The sequence below is a fragment of the Pogoniulus pusillus genome, chromosome 16 (assembly GCF_015220805.1).
Source record: "Pogoniulus pusillus isolate bPogPus1 chromosome 16, bPogPus1.pri, whole genome shotgun sequence".
Lineage (NCBI taxonomy): Eukaryota > Metazoa > Chordata > Aves > Piciformes > Lybiidae > Pogoniulus > Pogoniulus pusillus.
This window is the reverse complement of record NC_087279.1, coordinates 15,400,177-15,419,594: the sequence shown is the minus strand read 5'-3', so window position 1 is coordinate 15,419,594 and position 19,418 is coordinate 15,400,177. Positions and strand designations below refer to the sequence as shown.

Here is a 19,418-nt window from a genome sequence, read left to right as displayed (position 1 = left end):
AATTCCTTAAGTATACTTTAAACTAAATTACTATGAGACTGTTTTGGCTGGGCGTAGATGGAAAAGATTAGAGAACAGGAAAGGGAAGAGAAGTTTATATGTTAATAATAAATTAATTCCTACATCTTTTTTTTTTTTTCCAGTGTCCTAGTTAAAGAGAGTTTGATCAGTCTAACAGTATTTTTGGCTGAAGAGGCACTACTGTTTAGACACTTTATCAAAGTAATTGATTGAAATATTCATGTAGTGCTGATTTCAATTTTAAAGTTCAGACAGGCTGATCATGTAAGACCAATACCAAGGCTTTCTTTTCCAGGAGAATGGAAGCAGTCTGCTTTGAGGTGTTTGAGAGAACTAGCAGTTCCTGTGCTATGGCTTGCTGTGATTTACAGATTTGTATGTTTTCCCTAGGAATACAAGAAGCTAGATTTACCGACACAGTGGTTTCTCAGGCCTGTTTTTACAATGCTTTAAGTATAGTTTCTGCCACCTTTAATTACCTGCCTTTCTTCTTTTACTGTTGGGCTTTCATTTTGTTCCTTTTTTTTAAAAAAAAGTTATTTGTTATATTAATTTTTATTATTTTTGATGTCTTTGTTTCTATTATGTCTTTACTTTTTAAATAGATTTGTGTTGATTTTTACAAATCCTTCTGCTTTATGATTCCATTTCCCTTCTATTCTTTAATCAGTAGGAGCTTACTTTGGCAATTTCATGATACTCTCCCTAAATTGCCTGTTTTTCAGAAAAAAAGTCCTCTTTCTAGAACTGTCTGTTATGTTCTTTTAGGCGGTTTTATCTAAATAGAAAGTAAGACCTTGAACTGAATTAACAGCATTAGTTTAGCCTTTTATTGCAGAGTTTCAGCTCAGACTCATCTAATCAGAACAACACACTGATGACTTAGGACCTATAATAAAATGCATCAGAAACAAAGGGAGGATCAGTTTGCAACACCCTAGCTTTCCTACAGCCAAGTGATGAAGTGTCTTATAATAAAGTTGGGATAAAAAGGTGGTTTTGTTTTGTATTTTAATTAGTATTACCTTCAGGCTATGGTATGTAGTGTGGATTTTGAATAGCAGTCAATAATGATACCTTGCAAGGAATTTTTATCAGTTTCTGAACAAAAGAACGTGACTCATCTTCCACCATAATATTAGAAAGCATAGAATAGAAATTGTCTCCTCTTGAGAGACAGTTTTGATTTTTAAATTAGCAGTAAAACTGTGTGCTGAAGTTATATTTGAGGCCAACAGAAGATGCTAGTCTAATATCCCAAGTACATGTGGAAGGAGAAAGCAGCCACCTTTGGTTTAAGACTCATTTTGGTCTAGAAGCAAAGACTAACAGAGTAAATTTAATGTGAAGAAAAAGATCTGGTTAACTGTCGATTTTGGGGGGTGTGTGGGGTGTATTAATCACCCTGACAACTAAGCATCATCGTGAAATCCCGAGTGTAGGCATCTAGTTATGTAGAATTATAATGAATTTGTACATGCAAAGCGGTTGCTCTGAGCCAGTTGCAGTGATACAGATGTCATATAGGGAATATAATGAAAGTGTACTTTCATAAATGGGTACATCTCAGAGGGATTATTAGTACGGACAGTGATGGTTTCAGAGATCATGGCATAAGTACTTTATCATGAATATAAGTATGAAAAGTTCTGTTCAGTACATGTCAGGTTATATGAAACTATCCCTGATGGTTTTTGGTTGATTTTTTTTTTTTAAATTTCATTTTTTAAATTATGCTCCCTGAGCTTTTTATTAAAAGAAATTAAAAAGACAAAGCGGCATCATTCCAAAATGATGTAATGGATAAAAATCTGGTTTCCTTAGGCTATGAGAGCTTCATGAAATGTTCTGAATCCTTCTTGGTTAGCGGTTCAGACAAATTTGAAACCCTCCAGATGACTTCAGATAGTAAAACAACCACTATTAAGGTATCGTGCACATGAAGTGGTAGTGTCCTTGAATCAGTACCCCAGAAGTATACGCCTGAATCAAGTACCCCAAAAGAAAAAAATGCATACATAGAACAACATAAATTCAAGAACTGAGCCTTGTGGGAGTCTCCAAACATTTGCATCTGATTGGAAGAAAATCCACAGAAAATAATAAAGTGGGAGTCATTTTCTGATCTTCTCCAGAATCCTAAAGTCTGCTTCGTTTTACCATCAGGGATAGAGAAGAAAAGCTTTTAAGTCAGCCAGCATCAGATTGATTCATAAAGCAAACAGGAAAAGTATTATGAGGCAAGGCTTCATGCTATGATAGACATCTAGGAATACTCATCTTTGGCAGTCTATTCATCTTTGGCTAAGGGGGTGGAAACTCTGGTTTGTCTCCCTGGGTAATGTGTGGAATCCTGTTTATATTCCAACTCAGTTTATGTGGCCTTGGGGAGCAAAGTCTGGTCTTAGAATTAGCTGTAATTTTTGCTGATCAGATAGTGGTATGGCTGGCCAGCTATTTTTCCATGGCTTTTGCAGGAGAAGTGTATGACAAATCTATGGCATACTTTTATTTTTTCAAACATTTGTGTAGTGAAGATACTTGTTTTATCTGAGACAAACAGCTGGTTGTGATTTAGAGATTCCCTGTATAGGTAATTTGCAAAGAGTTCTTTCTTTTTGTAATGTGGAGAATTAGTGGTACAGGAAAAAAGGGAAAAGGACCATTCAGATACACTGTTGTCATAAATGCCCAGTGCAAAATTAGTTCACTGGCATGGTATATTAGAATATATTTTAAGTATACACACATAGATCTGCAATATTATTTAATGTAATAAAGCATGCAGATCTACTTAGCTTTAGGTACACATTTGAGCACTTGCACCTAAACTGCCTCCTGTGGGTAGTGCTGTAGTTTATCAGTGTATCAACAGGCAATTTCAGGTCAGAGTCTAAACTGTTATTTATCTAACCATTGTGTTTTTGTGTGTGCCTTCTGTAGAAAGCAGGCTGGGCAAAACAGAATAGGCAAGACAGAGCATACCCAACTCCTTCATCTTTATATTGCTCTGGTTCCTAAGAGTAGTCATTGGCTAAAGCATCATTAGTTATGGTACAGAGAAAGGAAAACTGCCCATGAGCCTGAATGTCTGCAAACTAAGATGAAAAAAGAGAGGAGACTGGGAAATGAGATAAAACTGGTATGATCTAAATTATCTTAATTTATTAACAATTTGATAATAACTTGGCTATTTAACTGTAATCCTACATATCAGAAGTACTGATCTGTTTCTGCATAGATAAACTTATGTGTAACCTATGGACAACTTCTCTTATTTAAACCCAAAATGCATGCCAAACCTGGCAGTTTCAGTATGGCTGTCTTGATTTTATGTCCTGTCATGTATTACTTTTCAAGTTAAGTAATCTTTATTCAGTTAAATGGAGCACTCTTGACTAATTTGTCTCTTTCAATTTATTTCAATATATTTGGCCACACAATTTTTGGAAGGTATTTCATAAAGATGTTTATTATCAATAGATTTTAATTTAATGATGTACCCTAAATCTCTCCTCTTACTTAGTCTTTGAAGAGTGATTAGTTGTCAAAATCACCAATAAGCAATGTGCTTGTTGCTAAATAGAGCCAGAAACTGATTAATTACTTGTGATAAAATAAAAAAACCCCACCAAAACCAAAAGTCTTTTGAGCTTGTGGGTTATAAATTAGGCAAGACTCAGAAATATGCTAGGATAAACTGAGGGGGGTTAGAATACTAAATGTACACAATCCATAATTGATTATTTTTTGCTTGTTAGTATATTAGTTGATTGTTGAGTTGTACATTGTTTGCTTCACCCGAGAAAAGGGGATTTGAAAGGTGGGAATACAGCTAATTAGGGCCCATGGTGTTAGGTGTTTGTGATCCTCCTTCCTTAAATTTGTGAGGAGGAGCTGAGAGAGCTGTAATCTGGAAGACACAGTAGGGTTCCAGAGTAAACTAATGTTTTGTGGTGATCATGCCTAGCTTTTCAACTACCAGGTATAAACATAGCTTTCGTGGTCATAAAGTTAATGCAAGTGTGTATGAAGAGCACTGGAGTAGAAAGAACAGTGAAAGGCAGGCATCTACCATGGAAGTCTTCTACTTTAGAGGGGTACAACTCTAGGCTAAAACCAGGATTATATCTGTCCTGTTTCGGTTTTGTTTTCTAATGAACTCTTCGGATGGTTTGTGGAAGGGGAATGAACATCTCCAAATTCTTAAATGATGATGCTTCATTTTAGCTTTACATTGTTCTGTGTAGATAAGTGATGTTTCTTACTGAGCTGTCTCACGCCAAGACACAAATCCTGTGTTGTGCAAGAGACTGAGTGCTGCTGTCTTCTAACTGTTCTTTAATAAAGACCAATATTCTGGTAACTGTACGTCTTAACTACTGCAATCTATTTTTCTTTTACCTGTGGATTAAGATGCATCAAAAATAGTATGAAAATGTGAAAACTGAAATTTAATTGCTACTGTAGAGGGTGCTGTGTCAACCCACTATGTAATTATTATCCTTAAAATGTCAAATTTAAATATAATGTCTCCAAATTGCTTATTTCAGACATCAGAGGAAAAACTAAGAAGAAAGTACGGTGAAAGCTTTTAAATGACTTAACAATGCTTGAATTAGTAACACAACTGAATTAATAGAGATTTGATGTTCAGGCAGGAACAGCAAGCAGCCTTGTATTTGGACTGAGGAATTACTTGCTGGTTTTGTCACCGTTGACATTAATTATTGATAGGGGTTTCAGAGAGAGCGCATGTGCTGTCAGAGTTGGCTGTAATATAAGATAGGGACTGCAGTGATGCTTAACAGGATTACAGAGAGGGAAGCACCTGTAGCATTTGGAGTTACATGCTTCTAATCATCAGACTTTTATCTTATTGTAATAAATTCGGGAGTGATTAAAATAATGGAAAGATGACTCATCAGGCTTATTTCTATCGTGTCCCTCCGCAGGAATTACATAGAAGAACCCAGCTTCAGCCTGAGCCAGCAAAGACGAAGGCTCTTCAAACAGTCATTGAAATGAAGGTATGGTTTTTTTACATTATTTTTGTAGCATGAACTCGTGTGCTGGGATGGAGTTAATTTTCCTCATAGCACCCAGTATAGTGCTAAGTTTAGAATTTGGGGCCAAACAGTGTTGATAACACACTGATGTTTTAGCTGTTGTTGAACAGTGCTTACAGCATCAAAGCTTTCTGCTTCTCACTCCTTAGACCACCCCACCAACTCCTCCACCCCCTTGTCCCTGCAGCAAGTAGGCTAGGTGTGGACAAGAGACTGGGAGAGGATGCAGTGGAGCAGCTGACCTGAATTGACCAAAGTGATATTCTGTACCACAGTGCCGCAGAATGTTGTGCTGAGCAATAAAACTGAGAGCAGGACTTTGGGAGTGACGGTGTTTGCCTTTCCAAGTAGCTGTTATGCACGATGAAGCCATGCTTACCTGGAAATTGCTGAGCAGCTGCCTGCTGATGGGACTGGGGAACAAATTCCATCATGTGCCTGGCTTTACCTGATAAATTTGCTTTATTTCGGCCCATGAGCTTTCTCCCTTTTGCCTTTTCAAGTCTCTCCCCTATCTCACTTAGCTACCTACCAGGATTAACACAGACACATTGATTTAAAATTTCACTATGAAATTGTTGAATTTTCCCCTTCACTTCTCAATTTATTTTGCTGTGAAAATAAGAAGAATAGGAATTTCTCTTTCCAGTCTGTTTTCTTAGTAAGACTTGATGAAAAAACATGAAGAGCAGCACTGCTGAATTAAGAGAACTGAGTATTGCTTTTTAAACCCACTCAGGAGGTGGGAGAGGTGTTTCAGGTGAGACATAGTAGACAAACAAGCAAACAGAAATTGTCCCAGGCTGGTATAGAATGTTTTTCTCCTTGATCTTCAAAACCAGCACTTTTGTTTGTGATTAGTTGGTCAACATTTTACGTCTAACCTAAAAATACATTCATTTAATGAGCAATGTGATGTGACAAAATGTGATAAAAAACCTCCTATTTTAGTCCTAAATATAGTGTCCTCTTTTTGATGTATAAAATTACTAGTGTTGTGGGTTTTTTTCTCACAATAACAAAAGATTAGAATAATCACTTAGAAAGTGAAAACCTGCTGTTTTAACATAATTCTATAGGTCTGGAATGTACATCTCTAAGAAACCTGACACAATTTGTGAGTTGGCATTGCTGCCTTAAATGCATTAATGATGGTCTTTCATTTTAGTCTTAAAGGGAAGTGCAAATTAAAGGCCTCGTTTTACCAGTGACTTCTGTTATGAGCAAATGAGTTCAGTATGTCTTAACATTGTGGTAAATACACAGTTAAGAACAGCAGTGTGTCTTCATATATAGAATATCTGCCTTTTAATAGATAATAATTAGTTTGGATTATGTGAGGACTAGAGAAGGTACATCAATTTCAGTATCCTGCCTTCTGATGTGCATTTGCCTTGAACCTTCCATGTTTATTCTAGCTCAGAAGTCTGTGTCATATTTGAAACGGGTGTTTTTTTGCAGTAACCTGTTACCCTGAGCGTATGGGAAAGCAAGCTAATGGCTGAGAAATTATTTCTTTCTGTTAGTACTCAGAATTCTACACGTTTTGGGATACAGATATAGTGTGTAGGATAATTTATAGCCTTCTATGTGGGTTATTAACAGTGTAAAAGTTGCGTTTCAAAGTAATTTCTCCTCCTGCACCAGAGCTCTGAAAACAATGGGGATGGTGGGGACGTGACACATGAATGACAGATGAGGACTGTTGTTGCAGCCACCCTGGCAGTGGCTATCCCTGAAGACAGTAATAGCCTCTCTGTTTGTCTCCCAGGAGAGCTGGGTGTGGTGCACTGTTCCTCTCTTTAAAAATGGGATCTTTGTGAGGAAGGCTTTGTCATGGGTGAGGCTGTAATCCTGTTGCCAGAGTGTTGTGATAGGGAGCTGCCTTTTGGCTCTGAGGCACACAGCTCTTTCTTCTCCTGTGAGCACACGCCCCTTTGGGGTTGCCCTGTCTAAAACAGGCCTAATACTGAAAAGAAAAGGGACAAATGCAAGATGTTGAAATCCACATGATTAAACGGCAGTTTTCATTACAAGTTCCAGCTTGGGAATGTTTTCAAGTAAATTTAAATTGTCTTAATCCAGACAGCATTTGTTTTGAAAAAAATGTGGAACATTTGTTTTGAATGATCAAGCATTGAAGCAATAATTTCCCTACAGTGTTGAGGGTAGGAGGAGGAGGGAGAGGATTACTCTGTAATATGGCAATCTGAGGCCATACACTCCCCCATGCAGAGGCTCCAAGCAGTGTAGATTTCTCTTTACTACACCCAACCCTTTCCACCCCCTCACCACATTGGCTTTTGTCTGAGTCCCCTCAGTGGCTCTGCCAAGAGGCAGCTTTCCCTCCTTACTAAATCCCTCTATTCTTTCCTGCAGTTTGCTCTTTTCTCTTGCCACTACTGAATGCTTTCTGTCCCTTTTCCTGGTCAGTTCTCTCTTTATCCAATGAGGTATAGTAATTTTTCTTACCTACCACCTCATATGTGATGTTTTTATTTAAAGTCCTAAACAGCTTTTCTTCTGGGCTGCCTTTCCTGCCCTGACATGCTCTTTGTTTCTCTCTGATAGCTTTGCAAGCATCTACTTGCCTTTTCCTGTAGCAGTTGAATTTTATGCAGAGCTGTTGTCTTCTTGAATTGTGTCTATCTTCTGTATTTTTATTTTAAAAAGAAAAGGGCAAAGAAAAAAAAAGACATTCACATCCCGTGTCCTGACTCTTGTTTCTGTTGCTTTCTTTATTCCTTTTCAGATATCTGTTGGCTCTTCAGATGTATTACATAGGCTTTTGTTTCTTAATTGTCTGGTTTTACTTCTTAGACATGTTTGCTTCCAGATGTCCCATGTCCCTTACATTCTTTAGTCTCTGTTCTCTTGACTGTGACAGACCTTCTCCAGAAGCTGTTCTTTCTTCTGGAAAGTAGTCACAGGACAGAAGGAGGACAAGATGCTTCCTTTTCCCATGTGCTCCCATTATTCTCTCAAGCTCCTATTATTTTTTGACCTTTAAAGGTTGCTTCCAACCCAAACAAGATCACGATTTTATGATGATGTTCTGATATTTCCAGGCTTACACCAATGATACTGCTCTAGAAAGGAAATCAGAAATGAAGTGCCTACACATATGGCATAGAGCTCATGTATTGAGCACCCTGAAATCCATGTAGTCTAAAACCAAGAATCATAACACCTTTAAAAATGGTAGGCTGTAGAATATATTTATATTTTTGGTTTACCTTACTTGCAGAGAGAGCCATCTTTATGCATTGATCCAGCTTTGATATTTCAGGTATGGGTTTGGTTCTCAAAATGCGTGTATGTGTGTTTGCAGTGCCACGTATCCTTATTAAGATTATTAAGATTGCATGAACTTTCATTTTCCCTTATCTTCCAAAATAAACCTGAATATTCTCTCTATTATATTGGCAAAGCTGAAAAAAGAATACAGTAAGAACAGCTGCGTGTGGTCTGTTGATGGCATGTGTGCATATGGGCATTTAAATGCAAGATTTATTAAACCTGAAGTCTCAGATATTTGCTTCTGATTTCTTGTTGAATGCCTCACAAGCAGGTTGGATTTTTTTTTTTTTTGTTGTTGTTAGACATATTTAAATTTATTAGGCATTTGAAATGATGTTGTAAGACAGACTGGAATGCTGTTTTATTTACAAATGTTTTGCCCTTCTCCCTTCCACTAAGTGTTCAGGAATTGCACTACTGCACTCTTGTCGTAAGGACTGGGTACATAAGATTCCTGAAACGTTATTGTGGAAACTTGTTCATCTAGTCGTTCTTCTTTCCACTGTGGAGTATTATTTCCTTCACCATCAGGACTCATACTAGTTGCTTCATGTTCCAAAAGAGATGGATTTCTACTAGGTCCAGCATAGAAATGGTCTTAACCTTTCTCACAGAGTATCTTCAACACTATTCTATTAAAGCAGATGAGGAAGTTGGTTTTGGTTACTGCTGGAGGGAGGGGATAGATTAGGGTGAGTACCCTGATCTCTATCACAAATCTTGCTATATTATCTTAGGTTATTAACAAATTTAGAGAGCCTGACTGTAAAAAAGTCTGCAAAATGTTGTATTGTTGTAGAACACAGAACATGTTTATTAGTATCATTTAAAATGAAGCTATTTCCTTAATATTGCTGGAAAGGAATAGACCTGTGTAGCTTTTTAGGGTGCTGCTCATGTGGGTCAGTCTTAGAGGTTTGAAGGAAACATTGCATCTGTTCCTATTTCAGTTTCTGAAAGATTGCCAGACCTTGTGCCACTACAGCAGGTTGAAAGTTTTCCAGCAGAACTTTTCTGTGGGAAAATGCTGATTCAGCTGAATCAGATGATTTTATGGGAATATGCCTGTTCTGTCAAAACTTTTAGTGAAAACAAGGCTACCTAACTTTCTGTCCATCCTGTAAGTCAACCAACCCAGCTCTTTCGGGGCAGTACACATTGGGTGCTCTGGGCTGTGTCTGTATGATCTCTGGCCTGCAAGGTTCCTCACTTTCTAGCAGTTGTACTGCTATGGAAACTTTTGGGTTTCCTGAGCAACCTACCAACCTGTCTGGTGTATTTGCAGACTGGCCAGCCCTATATTGTTCAGGCATAATGAAGCAGAACCACTCACTCCTGGAACAGCCTGTGAGTGAAGGTGATGTCTGGCTTCTCTTCTGTCTTGTCACCACTGATGTTTTTGGTAAATTATTCTGAAATAGATTTTAGTCTTCGGATTTTGTTAAATGTTTAGCTTTGTTCCAGGTAAGCAGATTTAATTCTTTTAGAGGTAGGTGCCATGAGCTGCTATCCCGAGCTAACCTAGGGCATCAGAGAAGGTCGCGCTAAGATTCAAAGTTTCCCCTGGAGTAAATAAAACAGCTGATGAGTTGGATTTATTAGAGCCAATGAAAACTTGTAAGTAATGGACCAGAGCAGAGGGAAAATGGGAAGAAAAAGGAGAGGAAAAAAAAACAAAGATGATGAGAGAGAGACGATACCACAAGTCTTTGGATCCAGTGATGTGTGCACAGGCATAGTCCAAGTCCTTTAGTGGCAGATGTACATCCCAGCAGGGTCTTCTGTACTAGATGCAGCACGTGCACCCTGAAAGGTGTGGTCCTTTTACAGCCTTTTGGCGGGGAAGGGGATGGGGAGGTGGGTTTCGGTCTATGCAACTCACAAAGGTAGGTGAGTCCTCCAGTGCAATGTCTGCCTTTGAACTTTCTGTGGTGCCCTTGCAGTGTTTTGAAAACAAGGGAAGGGAATTCCCACTAGAAATTATCTCTTTTCATTGTTAAAGCACTTGCCAGGCCAGCAACTGTCCTCCAGAGACAATGAGGGCGATCAGAGCTGTCTCCCTGTCTGTTGCCCCGGGAGGTGGTGGAAGCCCCATCCCTGGAGGTCTTTAATGCCAGGCTAGATGGGGATTTGAGCAACCTGATCTAGTGTTAGGCTGTCCCTGCCTTGGCAGGGGATTTGGAACTACATGATCCTTGAGATCTCTTCCAGCCCTGACGATTCTATGATTCTATAATTCTCTTCAGATCATGTATCTGACAGATTGTTTTGAGACAATAGAGTAATTGGGCTCTCACAATAGAAAAACTAGTTTTACACAGCTGTAATCATTCTAAGCAGAGGTTGATTAAATATAAACATTTCCTTGGAGAGTTCAAACTTGTGATAAAGTAGAAGTACAGAAAATGCTTCTGGAAGTTAAATTAGATATTTATCCTAAAGCTTAATTGTTGTTCAGTGATGTCTAAACTTTATCTTCTATCATGTGAACCTCTCCTTTATAAAAAATCCTTGTTCCAGACTTCACCATAATTTTCCCAGGGAACAAAGTGAGGCTCTCAAGCCTGTAGTTCCCTAGTTTGTTCTTTTAGTCTCCTCTGGAGGCTAAGTGCAGTGTTTGCCTGCCCCTAGTTGTCAAGGATCTCCCTTGGTTTCCAGCATTACTCAAAGCTGGTAGAGATGGGAGTTGCAAGAACATCAGGCAGCTGTCTCAGCAACCTTGGATGTATCCCGTTGCATGCTATGGGTTTGTATGGGTTGAGTTTTCACAAGCAAGCCCTGATTGAGTCCTCACTATCGATAATCCTCTTTACTGAAGCATTTCTGTTAAGCACAGAGGCCTGAGGGACCTTGTCATTGAACACTAAGGCAAATGCTTGTTTCCTGCATTGCTCGGATTGCTCTGGTTGTTGCAGGCAGTGTGGATAGTGTATTTCTTTGCTTATTTCTTTATCGAATGAACTATTATCTGACAGCTCACTTTTATAGACAGACTGTCTCTGTATCCCAAATATTTTTCATTAATTGAGAAATATGGGAATGCTCTTTGTGTTTCATCGTGTGACATTACTTTGGAGTGAAGCTGTGAAGTTCTAATGCTAATTTTGGTGAGCCTGTTTCAAACCGTATCCTTTTGCAGCTCCTGTAGTGTCAATTGCTGGGTTTGACTCACTAATGATAGAAAAGATATGGGCAAATAAGGTTTTGTTTGCATCACAAAAGAATAGTGTTATTACTTAGGATTAATACCGTTTGAAATGTGTTGTCCCACACCGGAACAGGATTGGCTGAGAACCAACGAGGGAGTTGGGGCTGCTTAGTCTGGAGAAGAGGAGGCTCTGAGGTGACCTTCTTGTGGCCTTTCAGTATCTGAAGGGGGCCTACAAAAAAGCTGGGCAAGGACTTTTCAGGATATCAGGGAGTGACAGGACTAGGGGGAATGGAGTGAAGCTGGAGGTGGGTAGGTTCAGGCTGGATGTGAGGAGGAAGTTCTTCACCATGAGAGTGGTGAGAGCCTGGATTGGGTTGCCCAGGGAGGTGGTTGAGGCCTCATCCCTGGAGGTGTTTGAGGCCAGGCTGGATGGGGCTGTGGCCAGCCTGCTCTAGGGTAGGGTGTCCCTGGCCATGGCAGGGGGGTTGGAACTAGATGATCCTTGTGGTCCCTTCCAGCCCTGACTGATTCTATGATTCTATGAAACGTGCTTTATTTCCTTGGTTGAAGGCACAGAGGATGTACAGACTGCTCTCCTCAGGCATTCTAGCCAGAAGTGGCTGTGTGCAGTGATACATATCCTGATCTCGCTCAGCTAATTCTTTGTTTAGGTGTTCTTCCTTGGCCTCAGTGAAACAAGACCACCAGCCTGACCTTTCTTTGTTTAGTGAGTGGTTGTTCCTTCACATTCTTGAACTGTTAGTCGATCTTCTCAGTCACAGTGTTTTCAGTTTCTCCGCGATTGCCTGCAAACAGGGCCCTAAAGGGCATTTCCTGATGAGTCATTTCGCAACACTCTTTTAAACAGAAGACTCTGTGAGAACTTTGGGCAATCGCTTTTTAAACCTTTCTGACTCGCACCAAAGAGATCTGAGTCAATTTCCAAATGATTTGCAGCAGCAACGACAACAACAAAATCACTCTGCGTTCAGTAGTATGTTGGTACGCCTGGCAGCCACTGGCTGTCATGTAGAATTATTTTAGTGGCTGTGGTTTTGTTTATTTTAGGACCCATAATAAAAAGTGCTAAATCCCCTCAGAGTGATGTGGCTGAGCTAGTGGAGCAAAAGTGTGAGACAACTTTGCTGCTCTTGAAAGAAGGCAGAATTCTATGGAAACAGGGAAACAGCCGGAGGCTGAGTTGCATGATGAAGTGGCCTATTGTCCTGCCTTCCTAGGCAAAAGCTTGTGTTGAAGAGTTTGGAAGAACAGTCAGGCTTAGATGGTTAGCAAAGCAGCGGGGTACATTATCATGTACACATGGAAGGGTGAGCATCTTCATTCACTCCTCATCTCTCATTTTGCAGGGATGAAGGTGGAATTTCAACCACGGTGTATCTCCACAGACTATGCAACAAAAGCTATCACTGCATATTCTTTTCTGGTGATGAAAGAGGTCTAATTCTGCATTTGTGACGTTTTCTAGTCTGTGGCAGTATATGCCATATGGAGAGGGACTGTTTACAAGGTCTTGTAATGACAGGATGAGGGGGAATGGAGTTAAACTGGAAGAAGGGAGATGTAAGCCAGATGTTAGGAGGCAATTCTTTACAGTGAGGGTGGTGAGACACTGGAACAGGTTGCCCAGAGAGGTTTTGGGTGCTCCCTCCTGGAGGTGCTCAAGGCCTGGTTGGATGAGGCCTTCAGCAACCTGTTCTAGTGGGAGGTGTCCCTGCCTATGGCAGGGACTTGGAACTAGCTGATCTTTGAGGCCCCTTCCAACCTAACCATTTAATGATTCTGTTTGTATCATGCATTTTTGTATCTTATTATGTGATATTCATACAGGTTCACTTGTACTTCTACAACACCTCAATAAACATTTAGTGTAATTTTCAATACTCTCTTTTTTTTTTTGAACATAGGATACAAAAATAGCTTCACTTGAGCGCAATATAAGAGATCTTGAAGATGAAATACAGATGCTAAAGACAAATGGAGTTCTGAATACAGAGGACAGAGAAGAAGAGATCAAACAAATAGAAGTTTACAAGAGTCACTCAAAGTTCATGAAAAATAAGGTACTGTTTATTAAAAAAATAGCATAATGCTGTTAAAATGAAGGAAATGCAAGTTCTAACTTGACCCTTTTCAACACAAGTGGTTCCCTGCATCCCCTCATTTGGTAAATATTTGCTATGCAATAATACAAAGTAGCAATGGAAGAGTAAACCGTTTTGGATAAATAATGTGTTTATGTTTTGATTTGGGAAGAGATTATTTCACCACTTCTGCAGAGGCTTCTACAATCCTAAGTCTATAGCATGCTCCCTTTTCCCTTTCTTATGAGTGGTGGTTTAGGGATAGCTTTTTAAATTAGTTTGTAATTTTGACTTGCTCCATTTCGGCAGAACTTCAGCTGTGCTTTTTTCCCCTGATTTTGACTGTAGTTTTACAGTAAGGACTGTTGTTCATGGATGATGCCAAGTTGTAATCTTGTAGTATTTTAAGGCTTGCAATTTGATGACTGTTTCTGCAGAGTACCCTTAATTTCAAATTATTGTACATAGCTAATTATGAGTTGACCACAGCAGACAGTAAATGTGTAGTGATGTAACAGTTTCCTGGTATCAGGCTCACAAAGCAGTATTCTTTGTTCATTACTTTAAAATATATCAGATGTGATGTCTACACTGATGTCCCAGCTCTGGTCTTTTTACCTCTTTTCATTTTGATGTGCTCAGCTGCTAAGCAAAGATGAACACTCCAAATAGTCTTTTTGTTGTTGGTGGGGGGGTGGGAGTGGGAGTGGGAGTGTGAATTCTATTTATTTTGTGATACTTTTATAATTTCCTTAAATTATGTAACAAATATATATAATATTGCAATTTATGCTCACTTATTTCCAGCCCTCTACATTGAATAAAATACAGGATTAGAGTACTCAATAAAAAGGAAAGAAAAAATGGATGGAAATTGAAGCTGATGCTCCCATTTTCATATATAAATATTTATTTAGGGTTTGGAAATAATGTTTTAAGAAATATTATTTGTAAGCTGTGTTAACATGAGGTGAAACAAGCCACAGTAGTCTGAAGTGGAAACTCTAAAGAAGAAAGGCAGCCATCATTTAACCATAATGCCAGAGTAAAATCTAGGTAAACAATTTTATTAATAATGTTTATTATGAAATCTGAATTTATTTTCAGAGTTTTTCTATCCTAGTTATTTGTTTGTGTTCTTGTTCTATTTAATATTTAGGGCAGGTTTATGTATGTGGAAGTTGTCTGTGTGTGGGAACTGAGATGGACTGATTTGCTTTTTCTGAATTGTGTTCTTGCAGCTCGGAAAAAACTGCTTGAGCAGGACTATTACCTCTCTAGAGGCTATGTAAGCAAAAACAGTAGGAGTAAATTGACTGCAGGCATAGTACATTGCCTACCGTTGTCTGTTGGTGCTAAAAATACTTAGCAGTGTAGTTGTTTAAGTAGGAAGTCTGCAGTATCAGGTAGATAAATACCATTGACATTCTTCTGGAGTTGGGCGAGCTGAGATCCAGAAGAATTATGCAGCTCCTTTATGGTCAGAGAATGAAATGGTGTCAGCACCTTTTGGAGAATCTGAGTTCTTTGATTTTTCTGTTTTCTTGTGTAAATTAGACCTTCATTATCTTTTTGACAAGATGCTTCTAATTTATCTGAATTCCACACTGAGCATACCAATAAGAACATTCACCACTGTGTGTAGTGTTGGATACTGAAGACTTTTCCATCTCTGTAGAGCTGTTGCTGTTGCCTAGTTTGGAAACTGTAGGATCTTGTTAAAACTATCACAGAAAATGCTGGTGTCTTGGGACGTTGGGACACATTTTTGTCTTTGGGTTGTGTGTCTGTTTGCTAAGTAAAAGATGGACATGTTCATGGCCATATGGAATTAATCCAGATTTATTAAAAAAACCCAAATTATGAAATTGAAAAAAGTAGCTCTTATGGGAAGTAGCTGAAGTTCCTAGTGCCATTATCATCAGGAAAATTATGTTGCCTATTGAAATGTTGTTAACTCAGTTCTAGTAATTTATAGCAAAACTCCTAGTACACCATAGAAAAGCCTAGTATTTTGTTAACAATCTTCTGAGGTTCTTAAGAGGAAGAGCTTTGGTATATTTCCGTGGCACAGAAAGCAGATGAATAAGACTATTAAACATGCCTTATTTTGTCACAATCTTCTGATCTTTGAGAAATGCCACATTCTGATGACATTTTGTCTGTTTTCTTTCACCAGTCTTTTTCTCCCACTTAAAATTGAGATTTGCAGCTGAAGATGCTTTTTTTTATCCTTCCTCTTAAGAACCTTTCAAGGTGGAAAAGTATTTTTTACTTGTCAATGAACAGATCTTATTATACCTGATCTGTTGAACCTGAAATTGTTGATAAATTCTGATAAGCAGAAGTATTGATTGATGGGCAGAGCAGAACAAAACTCTTCTCACAGTTAGCAGTCATAGGTGCCAGAAAGCTCTTAATACTTCACAGTTATTCTTGAAGTGTAACTTTGTTTAAATCTGTTCTTGATTTAAATAAATAGGAAGTTATTAAAGAGAGGCCAATACCGAATGTTATTTATTGTACACAAGTGGCAGGAAATCTTGGGAAATGTTCCTTTTCTTAAGTGTTTCTTAGTAATATTAACTTGTTTCAAATACATAGCCTTTAATTTTGACTTGCAAATGAATAGAGTTGTGCAAGTGAATACTTAGCTTTTTTTTTTTTCTTTCCTTGCCCACTTCATGAGGACTCCACTTGCTCAGGTTTTGAAGGGATAGAAGCTGCCATTGCTCACACAACACTGAAATTGTCAAAACAAATCATTAAGTTTTCATGACTAAAAGACCTACAGCTTCAAATGCCTTCATTATAGATATGAAGAAAATACATAGGATGATATGCATTTAAAAAAAATCATTTCTGCTTTGCAAGTTTTCCCTTTCTTTTCTAGGATCCATAATTTGGCTAGCAGCCAAATATTGAATGTGACACCGATGCCTTTTTCAGGTGTAAATTTGTGCTGTGGTGTTTAAGTAGTTCTTTGTGTTTTAGAATTCTGGTGCTATCAACAGGAATGAAGAAAATCTAGTGACAATTTAGTACAAATTCAGCAAATTACTGTTGAGTTTTGAGAATTAATTAGGCTCTAATAAGACACTCTACGTATAAGAACTTTTCACACTGTGTGAAGGAAGTGTGCAAATCCTATGTGATCCTGTAGAAGAAATGTACAGGAAAAGAACTACAGCATTTTGACCAATATAACATTTAGAAATTACAAATAGACTTGTAGTCCACTGTATGCAGCCACTTCAGTCCATTTGATTGCTACAGTTCTTCCTTTACTTAAATCCTTCACTTTAGAAAGTTAAATGCTTCACTTCAGAAAGCAGCTTTCCTTTGTCACAGAGGGTGATATCCTTAAGATGCATAACCTGTGAGGCTTCATTTAATGAAATTATTTACTTAAATATTTAGCTCATTGATTTTAATATGAAATATGCAAGGGAAGAGCTCTGATTGTTTTGGTTTGTTTTCTTCATCTCCCACTTACTGTATGTAATGTCATGTAAGATTTTGGTGTATGAAAGGGAAAAGGATAATGGCTTTCTGGAGGTGCCAGTATCAAAGAACTGAAATTATGGGAGGTGAGAGAATCGTAAATTGAGAAGAAAGACAAAGGAGCTATGGTTTTAGGAAAGGCAGCGAAGCAAGATCATATTGGGCAAAGCAGTGACAGGCAAATTACACATATGAAATGTGTGAGGGTGGTGGGAAGGTCAGAGTCAGAGGACAAACCTGGAGTTCTTTAGATCCTACAGCATTTACACCCAGGCTTATAGACTGATTTCATGGTAGTCTTTATAAAGTACAAAAATGGTTTAGCTTTTGTCTCACTGAATCTCACTGAATTGTGACTGTTGGTCTTCCACACCAGTTAAGATACTGCAACATGAAAATGTTTGCACACATCTACTGGAGACAGAAATTTATTTCATGCCCTGTAAATTTTTTTTTTGCACACTATTAGACAATGCAGATTTAATTGTTAAAAAAAATATATACCCAGGTCTTAAAATGTCTTTAAAAAAAAAAAGGCAGTTTGTAGTTATGCCTTTGGTATTTTTGACACTTGGGATTTTTTTTAATTGAAGTTTTATTACATTTTCATCATTAGACTTTAAGAAAAGGCCAGCCAAAAAAGCATAAATACTCAATACGTTTTTTGGGGGTGAGTTTTATTTTATTTCAGTAAAAAAATAATTTGAGGTCTCTTACCACACTTTTAAACTCCTAGCAATATGTAGGTCTTGCAGCCAGAACTTTATACTAAACAGATTCTGTTTCTAGAACACAGAGATCATCCCTGCAAGGAAAATGAAGCTCTCGTTTAGGTTCTGATTATTTCTCAGGGTGTAGGTTGTGTCATGGAAAAATCAGGAAGAGTTTCTAGGAGAGATTAAGTGTCTGTGATGTTCACATGGATCTCATATAAAGCATGTGATGTAATTCAGATTGGCTGCAGATCTACATTTTGTCTTTATATATTATAGACAGATTTTCCCATTCTTCATTGTGTACATGTTTTTGTCTCAGTTGCCGTACTTTCTTACATGCTCTGGCAAGAGATGGGAGAAGGTAGTTTGCTTTTAAGAGAATGTTTTCTTTTGCAGCTTCTTACCTGCAGTCTTTACCTTTTCTTGACATCTGATTTCTATATTTTTTCTTATTCTGATATTTTGAGATGGTGAAGGTGATTGCTTTTAGTGCTGGTACAGATTCTTGATTTTGATAGGGTAGCTCGGAAAAGACTAGCCGAGCACAGCAACCAGCTAGACAAGAGAAATAAGCAGTAAATATGTTGACATCCATATGGACTCTAGTTGGAATAAACATTTTTTAAATTCAAATTTTAAGAATACTCTCAAAATGCAAAATAAAAATACTTTGATCAGCAGTAAATGTTTCCAGTGACTGTACCATATAATATTCAATCTGTGAGAGATTTTAATATGTGGATCTTTAGGATGTGATTGAGTAGGGTCAGATTGTGGATACCTGCTTTTCTTTCTTTTCCCCTTCTCCTCTCCCTCCAGGCATTTTTGAATCACCTTTCATTTAACCCTTCTAAATTTCTTGCATCTTAAATTTCTGTTGGGCTGCATGTGATGGAAGAGATTGCAAAGAACTCTTCTTTGGTGGTTGTAGAATCGAAGCTTGAATCTTAAAGAAAAATATCTACAAGTTACAGTCAGCAAGACAGTTTTCCAAACACAAATGAAGTGTGGTTTCTCTGAGTTATGCAGATCCACTGAGGCATTTTATTTCAAATAATCCTCATGTCTGAACCCATCTGATGACCACTGTTAATACACAGAACTTTAAGAAGGGGTAGATACGTCACTTAATTCACCATCCTTTGTATTGTCCAGTGCTTTTTTCCAGATCCATATATTCTAAATCCACCACACTTCTGTTTTCTGTGGCTACTTTGTGCAAAAGGAGGTATAATCACAATTCCATGACATTTACTGATGAACCTTAAATCCACTTAAATTCAGAAGCTGTCTTAGTGGCTGCATTTCTGCTGTTTCCCCTAGGATATGCTTTTACAGTTTCACAGACCTTTCATTCTGTGGAATTTTTATAACATTTTCTCCAGACTTCTATTAAATTAATCTCTTTGGCTTGGCTTTTCTAATACCTGAGAGTTCCATATGAACTTCCAGGGAGTTAAAAAGGGAGCTGGGAGTGGTGGTCAGCAAGACATTTGCAATAAGAGTGAGGTTAAAAGTCTAGTGCCCAGTTTTCCTCACCTTACTGAGATGCCTG

At 38.2% G+C, this 19,418-nt stretch overlaps 1 protein-coding gene across 5 annotated transcripts in view; it reads left to right on the top strand.

Annotated features, from left to right (window-relative positions):
* Positions 1-19,418, top strand: part of ERC2 (ELKS/RAB6-interacting/CAST family member 2) — a 486,963-nt gene that overhangs the window by 125,967 nt on the left and 341,578 nt on the right. For all 5 annotated transcript variants that reach the window (XR_010305235.1, XR_010305234.1, XR_010305232.1 and 2 more), the window contains 2 exons: positions 4,977-5,051; positions 13,467-13,622. Coding sequence is in view for 1 of the 5 variants with exons in the window: in XM_064156707.1 (XP_064012777.1) it covers positions 4,977-5,051; positions 13,467-13,622 (231 nt within the window). In the remaining 4 variants the exon portion in view is untranslated. The remainder of the gene's footprint in view (positions 1-4,976; positions 5,052-13,466; positions 13,623-19,418) is intronic.